Source organism: Poeciliopsis prolifica, unplaced genomic scaffold, assembly GCF_027474105.1.
Source record: "Poeciliopsis prolifica strain line A6 unplaced genomic scaffold, Auburn_PproV2 SCAFFOLD066, whole genome shotgun sequence".
Taxonomy (NCBI): domain Eukaryota; kingdom Metazoa; phylum Chordata; class Actinopteri; order Cyprinodontiformes; family Poeciliidae; genus Poeciliopsis; species Poeciliopsis prolifica.
This window is the reverse complement of record NW_026562441.1, coordinates 44,802-64,455: the sequence shown is the minus strand read 5'-3', so window position 1 is coordinate 64,455 and position 19,654 is coordinate 44,802. Positions and strand designations below refer to the sequence as shown.

The window sequence follows — 19,654 nt, the reverse complement described above, 5'->3', positions numbered from 1 at the left end:
GCTGAAGTTTGAATAAAAACAAACTTTACGACTGAATGCAGCTCGGCTCGCTGATGCGATTCTGGAACGAACCGAACGTTAAAGATGGCGTCAAAGTGAGGACGCTTGAGAGGTTACCCAGACAAGGCAAGAGTAAAAAGAAACAGTAATTCATTGCAGGAAATGCAGCCGGACGAGACGGAGAAAAGTAAAAAACCAAGAGTTTAGACTGAAAAATAGAGAAAACAGGCGCAGTGAAAGAAAATCCCAGGTGAGGAGCCAGTAATGGTTTTTAAACTGGACTCCAGCCGAGTACGAACAATCCGTTTGTATATTGGCTCTGTTGAAAAACTTTAACAATAAGAAATTGGTAAAAACTTTAACTTTTGGTACAATATAGTAAAAAGTACATATTTTATTTTGCCAATGTATATATATTTATTTAACTTTCTAGAGTTTAAAATCAACACCTTCAATATCTGTAATTATTCTTGATTTGATTTAATTATAACGTTTGAATTAACATCTGTATGTATGTTCATGTTATTTGTTTGAAATAAAGTTAAAAAAAACACTCTGGTTACCTAGCAACGAGTTCCGTTGAGCAACTGACAGTCGCAGTTTAAAGTTTCACCACTTTTCCTCATAACTGGTTAAAAATAAAAAACAACGGCGCAGAGTGAAAACTGGATGAAAGAGGAAAGGATTCCCATATTTAAACATAGCAATTAAGGCAATGCACTAGTGGTAAACAACGCTCCATCATGAACACAGACCAAGGAGCAACAAGCAGAAATAACCAAACACTGTGACAGTTCTCACTTTTTCTCCTGCTGCATGAAGCCAGGCAGCACAGAACTATCACAGAGCAATGAGCATGCTCTGTGTGCTCTGGTTTTATTGATTCACCAATTAAATTAATATCAATTAAAATAATGACAGCTACTGTAGCTGTTTCGTACCTATCCGCTGCAAGATGATCTTGGGTATCCGGGTAAAAATCCATCAGTCTGCGCTGATCGTCCATCTCTTCCTCCATCTTAACGTTGATTTCTTTCCACTCTGTGAATGTTTCTTCAGCAGGAGTTTCCTGCTGCTTGATAAACTCTCTGAGGCTGAACTGAAGACATTTTTACTGAAAACACAGAAACATTTAACTAAACTGCAAAACAGTCTTTAAGAGGAAAAGTAAAACCAGATATTTGCTCTGTTTTTATTTTTTACGTGTTTTACTGTTGCTGTGCTGAAGAAACTGGAAGTGATTATTAGTTTGGCTTTAAATTTTCTGCTGAGTCTCTTCTTTTAAAGTCCTGGAGGGCTGATGCCCTGAAACCTTTAGCTGAGCCTCTGCTGCACCACCTGAATAGAGTAATTAGGTCATTAAGGCTCTGCAGATCTGATCCACACAAGGAGGAGGTAATTATGGTGATTTCATTGCAGTGTTTTGTACCTGTGGGTCATCTAAACACTGCAGGTCACCTTGAGGACTGGAGTTTCACACCTGTGGTTTAGTCAGAACTCCTGCTGAAGAAACATCCACAGAGTGGAAATGAATCAACGTTAAGATGGAGGAAGAGATGAACGATCAGCTCAGATCAGTCTGGAAAAACACTGATGATGACAATAACTGATTGATTACCTTGGTAACTAAGAGTGATAGCAAATTAGAGTAAATTCTTTCTGATTCATTTCCTTTTTTCCATTACTATTCATTCAGTTCCTCAGTTGATCCGAGTGAAACACAGTATAATTTTTTTCAAGTAATTTTAATTAATTATTAAGTTTTATGTTTTTTTAAACGCATTTACTAACGTTTTTTTTAAAATATATGTAAAATGTTTATATTAAACTTTCAATGTATAATAAAAACATTTTAAATCAGAAATGTGACACAGAAGCCCCTTTATGCTGCCACCTACTGACAAGAACCTGGTACTACACCTTCAAAGAGCTATTTTTCTACGGTCTGTGCGACTGAATTCATTTCCATGGATTTCATATGCAGGAGTATGTTTAAACAGTCATGTTCAATAACATGGAATCAGACCAACAACAAAAAAATTGTATTTCATAAATGTGTGTTTGAAGTCAGTTATCTATTGTGAGACGTTTTTTTTAATTTTATTTCAAATGTTCAAGTTGAATACATTACTCTAAACCACATGTGGCTTCATACTGTTTAACTTTAAAAATGAATCAGAACCTACAAACTAAAACCTCCTGTGTCGATATAATAACTGTACGTGCTTTGTTCTAATTAAACAGATCTAATCATGCTCAATAAATTAAAATATGAAAGAAAATGTGGTATATTAAAGCGGAACTTTGAATCGTTCACAGTTTCTTCAGTACAGTTCCAGTGAAACACGGGGAACATTTCTGAATATATTTTTTATTTAATAAATCACCTTAAGAAAACGAAATTGGTAGAAAGAATATTTTATTTATAATAATAATAATAATAATAATAATAATATAATAATAATAATTTGGGTGCGGGAGAATATTTATGTAGCATCCCGTTTCACACTCCATTCCAGTAGATGGCGGTAATTCACATCAATAAGTTTCTTGCCAACCGCCATGAAAAAAAGAAGAAGAAGAAGAAGAAGAAGAAGAAGAAGAAGAAGGCGGGGAAGATGAAAACAGAGCACGCGGGCTCGCTTTAGCTTTTCCTTTGTTAGACGGTCGTTTGGAGAAGAGTTTGAGGTTTAGCTAATTTTTTCCGTGTTTTCAGTGAAAATGTCTTCAGTTCAGCCTCAGAGAGTTTATCAAGCAGCAAGAAACTCCTGCTGAAGAAACATTCACAGAGTGGAAAGAAATCAACGTTAAGATGGAGGAAGAGATGGACGATCAGCGCAGACTGATGGATTTTACCCGGATACCCAAGATCATCTTGCACCGGATAGGTACGAAACATCTTCACGGTTTACTGATTAATCAGGTTAAAGAGAGTTTTTACAGATAAATAATCGTTCTGTTCGTAGACATATTTAAAGAATCTGCTTAAATTAAGTAAAAATAGAAAATCCCTGGAGAAATGTAACCGGGCCTGCTAAAGTGTGGCCCCAGTTTGGACCCAGCGCTCTGATGCTAACAATTAGCATCAATGCTCAGCTAAACTGAATTATAGTCAATAACCTGTGGAAAGTCACAAGCATGTTGACTAACATGGACTTCCTCCATTCAGTTTGTTAAAATTAGTGTATAATCTAAAATGAGCCAAAATGCTAATGTTAGCCTAAATGCTGCTAGTAGCATGTGGGGCATCATTACAATGTGGTCTTACATTGACTTCCTGCATTCAGGGTCCTAAACATGGCTAATAAGTAATAAAAATAGCTAGAAGCTTATTTCAGGGAAAAGGCTGATGCTTGTGCAGCAAAGCAGAGCCCTAACCTGAGAGGAAAAGATCATGCAGGCTAATATTATTGCACTGTCTCTGAGTCGGTTTCTCTTCGCAATATTTATTAACCTATTTGTATGATTTGTTCTGTAAATTGCCATTCATATTATTTCTCAGTCTCTATCACTGAGGGATGAAGAGACTGATGTCTGGTTCTTTAGGTTCTGACGGGTCTGCGGTTCCTCTCCTGACCCACTGTGCACCCTGAATATCGCCGACACAGTTTTTTAATTCACCTATCAAACTTCTCTGTGATTGTTTAGCCTAGAATGTGCATCTTCCAATGTTATGTTATTTGATGTTATTGTTACAGGTCAGTTTTCTAAACTACAAAGAAATGACTGTTAGGGATGCTCCAATATGAAAAACTGGATTGATATTGATATCTGATAGTAACACTGGTGTTATAGCAGATTTACCAATATTTTATTTTATATACGTTTTTAATCCGATTACTTGATTAATCATAAGAATAATTAATAGATTACTCAGTTACTGAAATATTTGTTTACAGCAACGCTACTATCCATCCAGTTATCACTAGAAAATATTTATTGACTTTCTCTTTTATCTTGTCACATATGCTGAGCTGACAGCGCCTCTTAATGCTCATTTGTACTCAATGCATGTCAGCTATTCTGACAGAATAACGGCTCAAATTTAAGTTAAAGAAGGTCAGTGTTAGACCCGCCCAAAGCCCCGCCCTCCACTTTCATTGGGGAATTATTTTATGGTGACCTGAGAGGAACTGCAACCAGGTGATAATAATGATCACAACAATCAAAAGCATATTTAGTAACTGTCTTGTCTGGCTGCTAAATTTCCATTTTCATAATGTAAACTTAGTAAATGACTTATTAACTAACTTGTGTCTTAAATAAACTCGTTAAATAATTTTATCATTGTACATTTTCACCTTTCATATTTAATCTTCCAAATTGTCCAATATTCATGCTGGTAACTATAATTTCCTGAGGGAGTCTTCCCAAGGGATCAATAAAGTCAAGTCTAAGTCTAAGACTCTCTAAGTCTAAATATTTTCCATTGGTTCATTTTGCCATTATTTTCTGCATGTGTGCGATTAACAACAATCACCCACTGCTACCAATTCTGCTGTGAATCCCAGGAAAGTAAAGGCTGAGATTTAGTTGTGCTTTTGAACGTTTGTGTTGAGTGTGTGAGCGGAGCAATGTCTGACAATATCAGCGGGTGAGATTAAAAATTACTTTATGGTTTCCCTTTAGGCATTTTATGTCACTCTTTAATGTGATATATATCTGGTGACATATAATGGGTGCACTTCCCCTGCGCCCATTACAGGCACACAGCCCGCATCACCACCAGCGTTGGTCCACAATCTCCCAGTCGGATTGCGACACCGTGTGTGTGGTCAGGGTACACGTCCAAAAGTCAGGTGACCTGAACATCTGACTCCTCCTCCATGTAGGCGTCTTCTTCCTCTCTCTACATGGAGGAAGAAGATTTTATGTAATATTTGTCAGGAAGCTACTAGATTAAGCTATTGCCATCTTATTTGCTCACCTGGAGATCCTTTATATCATATTTTGACTCAAGTCTAGTTCCAGTCTGGTCATTAGAATGGAGCTATGACCAGAATGAAACTAGTTCTGGTCATAGTTCCATTCTAGAACATCCAGTGTTCTAGAACATAGAACATTAACTTCTTAGTTGAGTTAATGTTCATTCTTGTAAGATTGTAATTTTAGAATAACCTAAGAAATCCTGTTTCGATACATGAAGGCATCAAAGTGGATTTCTTGTTTGATTGACATTTAAAAAACTTTTTTTTTTTTGTCTATTTCCCAGATCTTCCACAATGTTGTGTGTGTGAAGAAGAGGAGATTCTCAATGACACAAAACCACAGAGGAACCAACTCATCTCTCATGGCTCTGCAGAAACTGAGAACCAGAATCAGGAAGGAAGCAATTCTGAAGACCCAGGAAAAAAGAGAAAGGAAGAACAGAAACCAAAGGAGAGATATGAGAAAACCAAACAGCAGAAAGACAGAACTGATGCTGAAAAACAAAAACCGCAGAAGAAAACTCACAAAGGGCAAAAAATACATTCTTGTAAATTTGTGATAAAACCTTTTCTGGAAACAGTAACTTGAAGACACACATGAGAATTCACACAGGAGTAAAACCTTTCACTTGTTCAACCTGTGGAAAGAGTTTCAATGAAAGAGGGACTTTAACTAAACATATGAGAATTCACACAGGTGAGAAGCCTTTCTCATGTGGGACTTGTGGAAAGAGTTACAGACAAAAAGTGGCTTTAACTGAGCATATGAGAATTCACACAGGTGAGAAGCCTTTCACTTGTGGGACCTGTGGAAAGAGTTTCAATGTAAAAACGGCTTTAACTCAGCATATGATAATTCACACAGGTGAAAATCCTTTCTCATGTGGGACTTGTGGAAAGAGTTACAGACAAAAAATGACTTTAACTAGGCATATGAGAATTCACACAGGTGAGAAGCCTTTCACTTGTTCAACCTGTGGAAAGAGTTTCAGTGTAAAAGCGAATTTAACTGCGCATATGAGAATTCATACAGGTGAGAAGCCTTTCTCATGTGGGACTTGTGGAAAGAGTTACAGACAAAAAACGACTTTAACTAGGCATATGAGAATTCACACAGGTGAGAAGCCTTTCATTTGTTCAACCTGTGGAAAGAGTTTCAGTGACAGAGTTACTTTAACTCGGCATATGAGAAGTCACACAGGTGAGAAGCCTTTCTGGTGTGAGACCTGTGGAAAGAGTTTCAGTGTCAGAGGGACTTTAACTCGGCATATGAGAATTCATACAGGTGAGAAGCCTTTCTCATGTGGGACCTGTGGAAAGAGTTTCAGGATGAAACAACAATTACTTAAACACATAAAGATTCATATGGATGCAAAACAGTGACGTGCGGTGAGGCTTTACGATGTATAAATACAGACACCATGTATGTTATTGGTTACTCAGAAATTTTGCTCATGCATACAACGCTGGAGGGCAGAAAGACCGTTCTTTTACACGTCATCCATAGCTGTAGTAACCAGGTGAAACTTAGAAATGTAGGTATTGTTTCGTGTTATGATCCACAGCAAAGGGAGAAACCTAAACCACTTTCTCACTCTGCATCACCCAAGCTACATGCAGACTCGTTGCAATAGCAACTGATAACAATGCCATGTTTTAGGATTTAACATAAAAAATAAAGAATTTTGGTCACAGAACAGAACATTGAGTTTTTTGCAGTAGTTTGTTTTAGTCTTAGTGTTTTATTAATAAATCATTGCTGTGGTAGATTAGCTAACATTTCTACTTTACTGAATTCTTTAGACATACAGACTGTGGCCCACAAAATGCACATTTCATTAAAAAACTAAACAAAAACATTTTTTTCCCATCTTACCTTTACTTATAAATTAAATCCATGCCAATTCTGCACAAAAATATCCATTCATCCAAAGCCAAGTCGATGCTCTGAATGTCTTGTACTAAGATAGACTTGAGGTCCATTTTTGTCTACCAGCTTTGTTTTTCTAAAATCAGTTTTTTGTTTTATTTCTCAGTCACATTTGTACTTAAGGTTCCCATCAGTGTCCCATTAGATACTGAAGTTAAAGAGGGAATGTCTTCAGGAAGGTTTAATTTCTGTGGATTTGAGGTGTCTTGCAGTTCTGTGTCATGTCGTTATGGAGTTGAGCTTTTAGATTGTGGAATGTTACATGTATGAGTTGAAATAAAGTATTTTACATTTTAAAGCAGTGTATTATTCTTTTTTCCCATAAATTGCTGGGTTTCAGATGATGTAGCACCGATGCCTTACCATGGAGGTGGGGGTCAGAAAGTAAATGCAGCACATTTAGGCATTTTGACTTAAACATCAAAATGTCTTAAGTCTGTGCCATGTGTGGTTGTTCCAACCATTCTAATAGAGAGAAAGAAAACTTTATCTTTGTGTTTTGAAGGTAGTCGGTCACAAGGAAGTTAATTTAGAAAAAACTCACCTAACAAAGAGAAAAGTGGATCAACAATCTACAGCTAAAACCAGGAGGTGCAGGAAGTAATAATGCGGGAGTTTGCAGAGCCACTTTCTAACATCGTTTAAATTGTATTTTCAGATATTTTATTGGATGGTAACTTAGAAAGACAAGCATTCATATGCAGGCACATGCAGAGGGGGTCTGGAGAGGGCTTGAGCCCTGCCCCTTTTACCCTTGATGCCCCCAGAGCCCTTTTTGGGTTTATTTTTGTTTTCAACTTGAGTCTTTTGTGTCAGGAGGCCTTCTTGTGCCTCTAAATATAACACCTAGCAAAACTAATGAGTCTGGCTGCCCTTGGTCTAATTATGAGGATTCCCAGTCCTTCTGCCTCCACGTTGTTCAGACACCGGGTCCGTGGCGAGGAAGAGCGGGGCTGAACTGTGACCTCTAACGGTCAACTTTTGGGCAATAATTAATTTTTCTAACGTACACTTGTGAATAAAAACGTAGGTCTGATGTTGAAGTTATAAAACCAGTTTCTATTTATATTTTGTAATAATGTCTGGAGGGCCCCTACCAGCAGCTACTGGGTTCTCTTTGTTTACCTTGATATCTCAGCCTTATAATTCTAGATCTCAGAGGTGCTGAAATCAAATTAATGACATGTGAGAAGTTAACTGTTTATATATGAAGGTTTTCCTGATTTACTATTTGTTTCAAACAGGTTTTATTTCAGTCTCTATGTTTATGTAAATCGATTCTGTCACAGTCTTTGACTAAACAGAAAAATAGAAAAAGACCATCATTATGATACTTTATCATCTAAAATTATAGAAAAAGTTTCAATGATTTTTTTTATCTGAAATTCAATCCACATCGTCAAATCATTTTGTAAGCAGAAAATTTATTTAAAACCATGTCAAAGAAATGCATCCATTTCTCCAAATCATTAAAATAAAAATATGTACAAAGGATAAAAACACAATAAAGACTCCAAAATTTCAGAAATCTAAATCTCAAAGCATTCAAACTCATTGTTTGTTAGACAATCTCTCCCTCAGTCTCATTCAATAAAATGGAAATATAAAACTGGAAGAATAAATTTTTCCAGCTAAATATCCAGATTAAAATGCTTTGTAAGCAAAACCTGCTACATTTAAGAATTTAAGTCGGTTGCAATTACTCCACTTCCAAACAGCAACTTACTGAGAATCTTGAGGTTCACATTGTGCCATCAAACCTGTGCGAGTTCTCATTTGAACAGTTACATTTATTTAGAGTGAACCTTTTTCTACTGAATCTACAAAATAAAAGCTTCCAACCCGTGTGAATCTTCATGTGATGACTTAAACTGGATCTATACACAAAACATTTTCCTCACTTTTCACTAAGGGTGCAGACATGACATGGTGAGCTGGTCTAATAGTCAAACCTCAAAGCGGAGAACAGAACAGTGGCTGAGGTCAATAACATCGAGGAATCAGATCAGCTTCACATGCATGTATCTGCTGCTCACCAATGTCCCAAAATTTAGAAAATCAACATTTATTAATCAGCCAGCTGATAAATCAATGCAAGCTACTTCTCACCAGTGTGAATTCTGTTGTGAGAAGTTAAGTTGTGTTTGTGAGTGAAACGTTTTCCACAGATCACACATGAGAATGGCTTCTCACCAGTGTGAATTCTGTTGTGAGAAGTTAAGTGCTGTTTTTGAGTGAAACTTTTTCCACAAATCCCACATGAGAAAGGTTTCTCACCTGTGTGAGATCTCATGTGAACAGTTAAACTTTTTTTATGAGGGAAACATTTTCCACAGGACTCACATGAGAATGGCTTCTCACCAGTGTGAATTCTGATGTGAGAAGTTAAGTTGTGTTTTTTAGTGAAACTTTTTCCACAAATCCCACATGAGAAAGGTTTCTCACCTGTGTGAGATCTCATGTGAACAGTTAAACTTTGCATTTGAGTGAAACTTTTTCCACAGGTCTCACATGAGAAAGGTTTCTCACCCGTGTGAATTCTGATGTGATTAACTAATTTATGTTTACTCCGGAAACTTTTCCCACAGGTCTCACATGAGAAAGGTTTCTCACCCGTGTGAATTCTGATGTGATTAACTAATTTATGTTTACTCCGGAAACTTTCCCACAGGTCTCACATGAGAAAGGTTTCTCACCCGTGTGAATTCTGATGTGATTAACTAACCGAGATTTCCTCTGGAAACTTTTTCCACAAGTCTCACAGGTGAAAGGTTTTTCACCTGTATGAATTCTCATGTGATCATTTAAACGACTCTTGTAAGGGTAACGTTTTCCACAGGTGGAACATTTGAAAGGTTTCTTAGCCGTGTGACTTTTCATGTGATTCATCAAGGAATTATTTTGAGAAAAGGTTTCATCACAAAGTTTACAAGAATACAGATTTTGGTCTGGTTGAGCTTTCATGTGCGTTTCTTGTTCCGAAGTCCCCTGTTGAGTTTTTCTGCTGTTTGTTCAAAATGTCATCAGTTTCCTGTTTTCATCACAAGATGCTCTTCATCCTGACTGATGGAAAGTTGCTCCTCTTCCTCTTTGATCGCAGAGGTTCTGGTTCCTCTTGTTCTCGTTTCATCTGCAGAGGTTCTGGTTCCTCTTGTTCCAGTTTTATCTGCAGAGGTTCTGGTTCCTCTTGTTCCCGTTTCATCTGCAGAGGTTCTGGTTCCTCTTGATCCAGTTTCATCTGCAGAGGTTCTGGTTCCTCTTGTTCCAGTTTCATCTGCAGAGGTTCTGGTTCCTCTTGATCCCGTTTCATCTGCAGAGGTTCTGGTTCCTCTTGTTCCAGTTTTTATCTGCAGAGGTTCTGGATGATCTTGATCTGAAGTGAAGTTTCTCTCCGGGTTTCTGAGCTCATTTAGATCCTCCTCCTCTTTGCACACACTGCATTCTGGGAGATCTGGACAAAAAGTCAAAATATGAGGTCACACAATAAATTCTTCACTTTAACAAAAACTAAAATGAAAATATTCTTCATCAGGGGGCGTGCTGTGGTAGCGCAACCCACGATTGGAGGCCTTCAGTCCTCCACACGGCCGTTCTGGGTTTGATTCCCGGATCCGACTTTATTTGCCGCATGTCTTTCCTTACTACATTCCTGTCAGCCTTCTTTCTTATAAGGGACACTAGAGCCCACAGAAACCCCCAGGAGAGGAAAATATATATATATATATCCATCAGCAAAACATTACAAAATGAAATCTCTTCCATCGTCTTTCAGAGAGATAGTTATTTACCTTATTTAGAATAAACAATGTCTGCATGTGGTTAATAATTTTACCAGCAATTAAACTTAATGCCGTCAAATGTTCAACATTTGGAAATATGCAGTCTGGCTAGCTGACGTTAACTCCCCTTCAAGATTCGCTTCTCGCCAACAGGGACGTTACACCATATTCTGTGACCACTGCACATTGTGACTGTAGGGGCGCTGTTGCAGGTTTACATCATACTTTGCTATTCTTATGGACACAGAATATGATGGCGCTTATCAATAATGGTCCCACACTGTAACTTACAGTAAAGTACTAAATATTTAAACTGAACCGTTTCTATTAACTTGCTAAGTCAATATCTGACCATTAGTATTATGACATTTCTTTTTAGTTAAATGAACGGCCCTTTAAATAGCTTTACATAGTTTATAGTCAAGACCATCTAAGCAGAGACCAAGACCAGCCCGCCACATGACAATAAAATGTGAAATATTAGCAAAAGTGCTAATCAATTGGTCTGAAAGATCCACATTCCCATAAAAACAAATCAATTTAACCAATATTATCAATTCACACTCTTTGTTCTACTTTGTTCTGTGCTACAATCCATGGAAGTCTCATGCCAACCTTCAAAGTTAACGCCCTGGGCGGTTGCCCATATTGCTCATATCAGAAACCACCATTGTCTGCACTATTAAACATAGCAATTAAGGCAATGCACTAGTGGTAAACAACGCTCCATCATGAACACAGACCAAGGAGCAACAAGCAGAAATAACCAAACACTGTGACAGTTCTCACGTTTTCTCCTGCTGCATGAAGCCAGGCAGCACAGAACTATCACAGAGCAATGAGCATGCTCTGTGTGCTCTGGTTTTATTGATTCACCAATTAAATTAATATCAATGTATACAAACAATTAAAATAATGACAGCTACTGCAGCTGTTTCGTACCTATCCGCTGCAAGATGATCTTGGGTATCCGGGTAAAATCCATCAGTCTGCGCTGATCGTCCATCTCTTCCTCCATCTTAACGTTGATTTCTTTCCACTCTGTGAATGTTTCTTCAGCAGGAGTTTCCTGCTGCTTGATAAACTCTCTGAGGCTGAACTGAACATTTTTACTGAAAACACAGAAACATTTAACTAAACTGCAAAACAGTCTTCAAGAGGAAAAGTAAAGCCAGACATTTGCTCTGTTTTTATTTTTCACGTGTTTCACTGTTGCTGTGCTGAAGAAACTGGAAGTGATTATTAGTTTGGCTTTAAATTTTCTGCTGAGTCTCTTCTTTTAAAGTCCTGGAGGGCTGATGCCTTGAAACCTTTAGCTGAGCCTCTGCTGCACCACCTGAATAGAGTAATTAGGTCATTAAGGCTCTGCAGATCTGATCCACACAAGGAGGAGGTAATTATGGTGATTTCATTGCAGTGTTTTGTACCTGTGGCTCATCTAAACACTGCAGGTCACCTTGAGGACTGGAGTTTGACACCTGTGGTTTAGTTACAATAGATCAGTCTGGAGAAAACACTGATGATGTTTTGTTGTTCTTGCAATAACTAATAAAATCCTGATTCTGTGAAAGTCACATATATATTTTCTATTTTTATAAAGATATTTCAGATAAGTATAAAGTTAACCAGGATGCTTTTATTGTTCTGTTGGTTTAAATTTAAAGCCTTTAGTTAATATTTAGAGGTAGATTTATTCAACCTTCCTAATTTAACTTTAATAAATTGCTGCACTTTTAGCTGCTATTCAATCTGCCAGGTTTCTGCAACCTGGATCTCTGGAGACTCAAGAGGCTCTTTGGCTCATTTATTATATCAAATTATTAAATATTGATCTGTTGTTTTGTTTCATTCTTTTTTAAGTGTCGTCATGAAACCGATCACATTGGCCCTTGTGGTAAATTTGGCCTCTAAACCAAACTCCTTATTGGTATCAATATTTTCAGTAATACTCTTTAAAATACCAGAATATTCACATAACTGTTATACTTTTGTCAGTCTGAGGAGACACTGAATATTGAATTAGGTGTTATGATCAGTTACTCAGTAATTCACCAAATACTTCAAAAGAAAATACAGAGGAAGAACATTGTTCCAGCAGGAATATTAAATAAATAGAATGATAACCCTGACCTTTACTATTATATAAGATCAAAATATAGTTTATGTTCCATGACTCCTTCACTTCTAACTCACCAGTTTAAGTACTGAAGGTTGTTTAAAATGATTAATTGTACTTGCTTTGAATTTTAAAGTTTTGATTATTTAGGTTCATTCTTTGTTAAATTATGGCTCATTTTGTTTTATCTCTTATTAGTATAAATATAGAACTCAGTCTGTTAAGTGTTGAATGAAAAGAATATCGACTTTATTAGAATGTATGCAACGTTGAGGAAGAGATGATCTCTGTGGACTGCTGCTGTTTATGTATATGAAGGTTTTCCTGATTTACTTTTGTTTTAAACAGGTTTTATTCCAGCCTCTATAATTATGTAAATCTAGTCTTTCACACAGTTTTCTACTAAACAGAAAAAAAGAAAAGATCATCATTATAATAGTTTTTTTTTCTAATATTATATAAATAGTTTCAATCTGAAATTCAATTTATATCATCAATACATTTTCTAAGCAGGAAAATTATTAAAACCATGTCAAAGAAATGCATCCATTTCTCCAAATCATTGAAATAAAATAAATTAGCACAAAGAATAAAAACACAATAAAGTTTCCAACAATTTAGAAGTCTAAATCTCAAATCATTTAAAGTCATCGTTTCTTTAGAGACAATCTCTCCCTCAGTCTGATTAAATAAAATAAATATAAAACTGCCAGAATAAAATCCAAGTCAGTTGCAATTACTCCACTTCCAAACAGCAACTTACTGAGAATCTTGAGGTTCACATTGTGCCATCAAACCTGTGCAAGTTCTCATGTGAACAGTTACATTTGTTTTGAGTGAACCTTTTTCTACTGAATCTACAAAATAAAAGCTTCCAACCCGTGTGAATCTTCATGTGATGACTTAAACTGGATCTATACACAAAACATTTTCCTCACTTTTCACTAAGGGTGCAGACATGACATGGTGAGCTGGTCTAATAGTCAAACCTCACAGCGGAGAACAGAACAGTGGCTGAGGTCAATAACGTTGAGGAATCAGATCAGCTTCACATGCATGTATCTGCTGCTCACCAATGTCCCAAAATTAAGGAAATCAACATTTATGAATCAGCCAGCTGATAAATCAATGCACAGCTACTTCTCACCAGTGAATTCTTGTGAGATGTTAAGTGCTGTTTTTGACTGAAACTTTTTTCACAAATCCCACATGAGAAAGGCTTCTCACCTGTGTGAATTCTGTTGTGAAAAGTTAAGTTCTGTTTTTGAGTGAAACTTTTTCCAAATCCCACATGAGAAAGGTTTCTCACCTGTGTGAGATCTCATGTGTTGAACTAAATGAGATCTAGTCAAACAATTTCTTCCACAAGTGCCACAATTGAGAACCTTCTCACCCGTGTGACATCTCATGTGAACAGTTAAACTTTGCTTTCGAGTGAAACTTTTCCCACAGGTCTCGCAAGAGAAAGATTTTCACCTGTATGAATCTCAATATGAGCAAGTAAATGAGATTTAAACAAAAAACTTTTCCCACAGGTTGTGCAGGTGTAAGGTTTCTCACCCGAGTGAATTCTCTTGTGTCTGTTTAAAGAGTCGTTTAGACGGAAACGTTTTCCACAAGCTGGACAAGTGAATGGTTTTTTAGCCATGTGAGTTTTCTTGTGATTCATCAAGGAACTATTTCGAGAAAAGGTTTCATCACAAAATTTTACAAGAATATAGATTTTGGTCTGGTTGAGCTTTCATGTGCGTTTCTTGTTCTGAAGTCTCTGTTGAGTTTTTCTGCTGTTTGTTCAAAATGTCATCAGTTTCCTGTTTCAGCACAAGATGCTCTTCATGACTGATGGAAAGTTTGCTCCTCTTCCTCTTTGATCTGCAGAGGTTCTGGTTCCTCTTGTTCTCGTTTCATCTGCAGAGGTTCTGGTTCCTCTTGTTCCAGTTTTATCTGCAGAGGTTCTGGTTCCTCTTGTTCCAGTTTTATCTGCAGAGGTTCTGGTTCCTCTTGTTCCCATTTTATCTGCAGAGGTTCTGGTTCCTCTTGTTCCCGTTTCATCTGCAGAGGTTCTGGTTCCTCTTGATCCCATTTTATCTGCAGAGGTTCTGGTTCCTCTTGTTCCAGTTTCATCTGCAGAGGTTCTGGTTCCTCTTGTTCTAGTTTCATCTGCAGAGGTTCTGGTTCCTCTTGATCTAGTTTCATCTTCAGCGGTTCTGGTTCCTCTTGATCCCATTTTATCTGCAGAGGTTCTGGTTCCTCTTGTTCTAGTTTCATCTGCAGAGGTTCTGGTTCCTCTTGATCCCATTTTATCTGCAGAGGTTCTGGTTCCTCTTGATCCCGTTTCATCTGCAGAGGTTCTGGTTCCTGTTGTTCCAGTTTCATCTGCAGAGGTTCTGGATAATCTTGATCTGAAGTGAAGTTTCTCTCCGGGTTTCTGAGCTCATTTAGATCCTCCTCCTCTTTGCACACACTGCATTGTGGGAGATCTGGACAAAAAAGTCAAAATGTGAGGTCACACAATAAATTCTTCACTTTAACAAAAATTAAAATGAAAATGTTCTTCATCAGGGGTCGTGTTGTGGTAGCGCAACCCACGATTTGGAGGCCTTCAATCCTCCACGGCTGTCACGGGTTTGATTCCCGGACCCGACGATATTTGTTGAATGTCTTTCCTTAGCAGATTCCTGTCAGCCTTCTTTGTATCTGTGTATCGTTTCACTATAAATGGTTCACTATTTAGCGGCACTGAAGTGAAAGTGCTGAGCAAACCTTATCAGGCGGAAAGTGAGAGAAAACGGTGGATTGAAATCCACCGTGAGAGTCAGATGTGAGGATTAAGGGGTAAACTGCTGGAGAAAAAGCAGCAGGATAAAGCAGAGCAGAATTTAAACATGGAAGAGACGCAGCCGGATCCGGTTTGAGACCAAAACAACGAGGTGCGCCGCCTCACTGACTGATATTGGAAATCAATGTGAGCCTTTAAACCAATCAGCAGGAGCAGATAAGTTATCCCTGTTCAGGTCGATATTTATTACACCGATCCACTGAAACATGTAGATACACATTAGTGGTGTTTTACATCATTTCCTGATGTTTTGAAGCTGATTTTTTCAGACTCCACTGGTGTGAATAGGTTTACATGGACAACATGTAAACAACAAATAACTCTTTTAAAAACTTGAATTCATATGAGCTTCAACATTTATTTTCAATTTGGGGTCAAAAGTATTTTTGAATTTGACTGATATTTTATCAGATGTTTTTGAGATCGATTGATGTATTTTGTTATCATCAGGAGAAAGGTCAAAGGCAGAAGAGATAGATTATGATTAAAAAAAAACACTAAAAGATCTGAATAATTCATCAATAACAAAATACATCAATCAATCTCAAAACATCTGATAAAATATTAAACATTTGGAATATCTATTGAACTCTGATCCTGAAATCTGGAATCAACTCCCTCTCTCATGGCAACTAAACAACAATATATATCGCGATAGACTTGATCAGCATCAGTAAACAAAACATTAGATCCACACCTCAGGATGGGTTTAGAGGAATCAATAAACCTAACAGTCATGCTTTTGGACTTTGGGAGGAAGCCGGAGTACCCGGAGAGAACCCACACAAGCTAGGGGAGAACATGCAATATTCGTGCAAAAAGACTCGGCATGAAGCCCCGGAGGTCAGCCGGAGAGTATCTGATGACCTGGCGACAAGGAGATTAGAATCTGATGGTCTGGGAACTCGAGGCCTCAAGTTCCCATGGCACCGCAGTCCTGCGGGCCCAAGCTCTCCTGCCAGCATCTTCTGCCATCAGCCCCTAAGTGTCAAGCTCCCTTGACACTGCAGTCCTTTCTAATTAGAATTCAACCCAGTACTTCGCAGTACCTGCTCGGTATGTGTGCAGAATAGAATTGGAGATCCCTCCGATCAGACGTGCGATTACTGACCGCTGCTCCTGTGGCTGGTCTGAAACCGACTGGCTGTCTTCGTGGGTTTGCTCTTCAGGTGGCTGCCGGTTCTGCTGTTCTACTCTGTCCCTCGTCTTTTTGGTCTGCTTTTCCTCTTCCGAGACATTTCCGCGACTTCTCAGCTTCAGGTCGGTGTTTTCCTGTTCATAGGCGGTGTTTATTCTCCAAGGCGATGGTTTTCTGCTCCAGGGCCAAGCTTTTCAGCTGCAGGCGGTGCTCATTTTCACCAAGGCAGCGCTTCTTTTCTCCAGAGCGAAGCTTTTCAGCTTCAGGCCGGTGTTTTCCTTCTCCAGAGAGATTTTAACCTCCTCCAAAGCGGTGTTTTTCTGCCCCAGGGTGGTGTTTTCTTGCTTGAAGGTGGTGTTTATTTGTGCCAAGGCAGTGGTTTTCTGCTCCAGGGCACGTTTTTGCTGCTCCAAGGTATTGATTTTCTCATCCAAGAAGGTGCTTTTCTGCTCCAGAGCGGTGCTTTTCTGCTTCAAGGCGGTGTTTACCTTCTGCAGGGAAGTGTTTGCCTGCTCCAGCGCGGTACTTTCTTGCACCAGAGCGGTCTTTTTCTTCTCCATGGCGGTGTTCTTTAGCTCCAAGGCGATGCTTTTTTTCTCCAGAGTGCTCTTCATTTTCTCCAAGGCAGAGTTTTTCTCCTCCAAAGCTCTCTTTTCAATCTCTAAGACTGCGTTTTTCTGACCCATTGCAATATATTTTTTCGCCATAGCGTCCTTCTTCTTCTCCAAGATGGTGTTTTGTGTCTCTAATGCTGTGTTTCTCTCCTCCAAGGCAGTCTTTTCGATCTTTAAGGCAGTATAATTCTCCTCCAAGGTGGCCTGTTTCTTCTCTAGATCGGCGATATCTTCCTTTAAAGTTTTATTTGCCTCCAACTGTTTTTTCAAGTCTTCGTCTTTCTGCCGAAGGAGAGCGTCTACTTCAAGCGCAGCTTTTTTCACGTTGAGAACTTGGATGTTCAGCTCCTCATTGGCTTTCAGCAGAGACTTTCGCTCGATGGACATCATGCTGACTTGTTTCAAAATGTCATTGAGCTGCTGCGTCTGTCTCGCTATGATCCGTTGCAATTCCTTGTCTTTGCAATCAGTAGACTTATTCATCTTACTGCTCTTATTCATTTTTAACTCTTTCTCTCAGGACAAATTTGAAAATCGATCAGAAAAGGTACTAACTGTACTAACACGCGAATAATACAATCCTTGTGCTTTCTCTCCAACTGCTGCAATAGCTATGACCGTAGATTCAGAAGTGATGCATTGTCTCTCCACAAAGGGTGCATCACTCTTTGTGACATCAAATTCTGTGATGTCACAAACTGATGTCACCACCTCAGAAGGACAACAAGAAAACTGCTGAAGTTTGAATAAAATCAAACTTTACGACTGAATGCAGCTCGGCTCGCTGATGCGATTCTGGAACGAAACGAACGTTAAAGATGGCGTCAAAGTGAGGACGGTTGAGAGCGGTTACCCAGACAAGGCAAGAGTAAAAGAAGCAGTAATTCATTGCAGGAAATGCAGCCGGACGAGACGGAGAAAAGTAAAAAACCAAGAGTTTAGACTGAAAAATAGAGAAAACAGGCGCAGTGAAAGAAAATCCCAGGTGAGGAGCCAGTAAGATGGTTTTTTAAACTGGACTCCAGCCGAGTACGAACAATCCGTTTGTATATTGGCTCTGTTGAAAAACTTTAACAATAAGAAATTGGTAAAAACTTTAACTTTTGGTACAATATAGTAAAAAGTACATATTTTATTTTACCAATGTATATATATTTATTTAACTTTCTAGAGTTTAAAATCAACACCTTCAATATCTGTAATTATTCTTGATTTGATTTAATTATAACGTTTGAATTAACATCTGTATGTATGTTCATGTTATTTGTTTGAAATAAAGTTAAAAAAACACTCTGGTTACCTAGCAACGAGATCCGTTGAGCAACTGACAGTCGCAGTTTAAAGTTTCACCACTTTTCCTCATAACTGGTTAAAAATAAAAAACAACGGCGCAGAGTGAAAACTGGATGAAAGAGGAAAGGATTCCCATATTTAAACATAGCAATTAAGGCAATGCACTAGTGGTAAACAACGCTCCATCATGAACACAGACCAAGGAGCAACAAGCAGAAATAACCAAACACTGTGACAGTTCTCACTTTTTCTCCTGCTGCATGAAGCCAGGCAGCACAGAACTATCACAGAGCAATGAGCATGCTCTGTGTGCTCTGGTTTTATTGATTCACCAATTAAATTAATATCAATGTATACAATCAATTAAAATAATGACAGCTACTGCAGCTGTTTCGTACCTATCCGGTGCAAGATGATCTTGGGTATCCGGGTAAAATCCATCAGTCTGCGCTGATCGTCCATCTCTTCCTCCATCTTAACGTTGATTTCTTCCATTCTGTGAATGTTTCTTCAGCAGGAGTTTCCTGCTGCTTGATAAACTCTCTGAGGCTGAACTGAAGACATTTTCACTGAAAACACAGAAACATTTAACTAAACTGCAAAACAGTCTTTAAGAGGAAAAGTAAAACCAGACATTTGCTCTGTTTTTATTTTTTACGTGTTTTACTGTTGCTGTGCTGAAGAAACTGGAAGTGATTATTAGTTTGGCTTTAAATTTTCTGCTGAGTCTCTTCTTTTAAAGTCCTGGAGGGCTGATGCCCTGAAACCTTTAGCTGAGCCTCTGCTGCACCACCTGAATAGAGTAATTAGGTCATTAAGGCTCTGCAGATCTGATCCACACAAGGAGGAGGTAATTATGGTGATTTCATTGCAGTGTTTTTACCTGTGGCTCATCTAAACACTGCAGGTCACCTTGAGGACTGGAGTTTGACTCCTGTGGTTTAGTCAGAACTCCTGCTGAAGAGACATCCACAGAGTGGAAATAAATCAACATTAAGATGGAGGAAGAGATGAACG

General features: G+C 38.3%; 1 protein-coding gene and 1 pseudogene across 1 annotated transcript in view; one reads left to right on the top strand and one right to left on the bottom strand.

Moving 5' to 3' along the window:
- LOC129351298 (gastrula zinc finger protein XlCGF26.1-like) overlaps positions 1-6,248 on the top strand; it is a gene marked incomplete at both ends in the record, with an annotated part of 29,606 nt that extends 23,358 nt beyond the window's left edge. Inside the window, one exon of the mRNA XM_055020190.1 lies at positions 5,710-6,248. Coding sequence (XP_054876165.1) covers positions 5,710-6,248 — 539 coding nt within the window. The remainder of the gene's footprint in view (positions 1-5,709) is intronic.
- Positions 6,249-9,022: 2,774 nt separating this feature from the next.
- Positions 9,023-17,290, bottom strand: LOC129351306 (zinc finger protein OZF-like; annotated as a pseudogene).
- Positions 17,291-19,654: the final 2,364 nt, after the last annotated feature.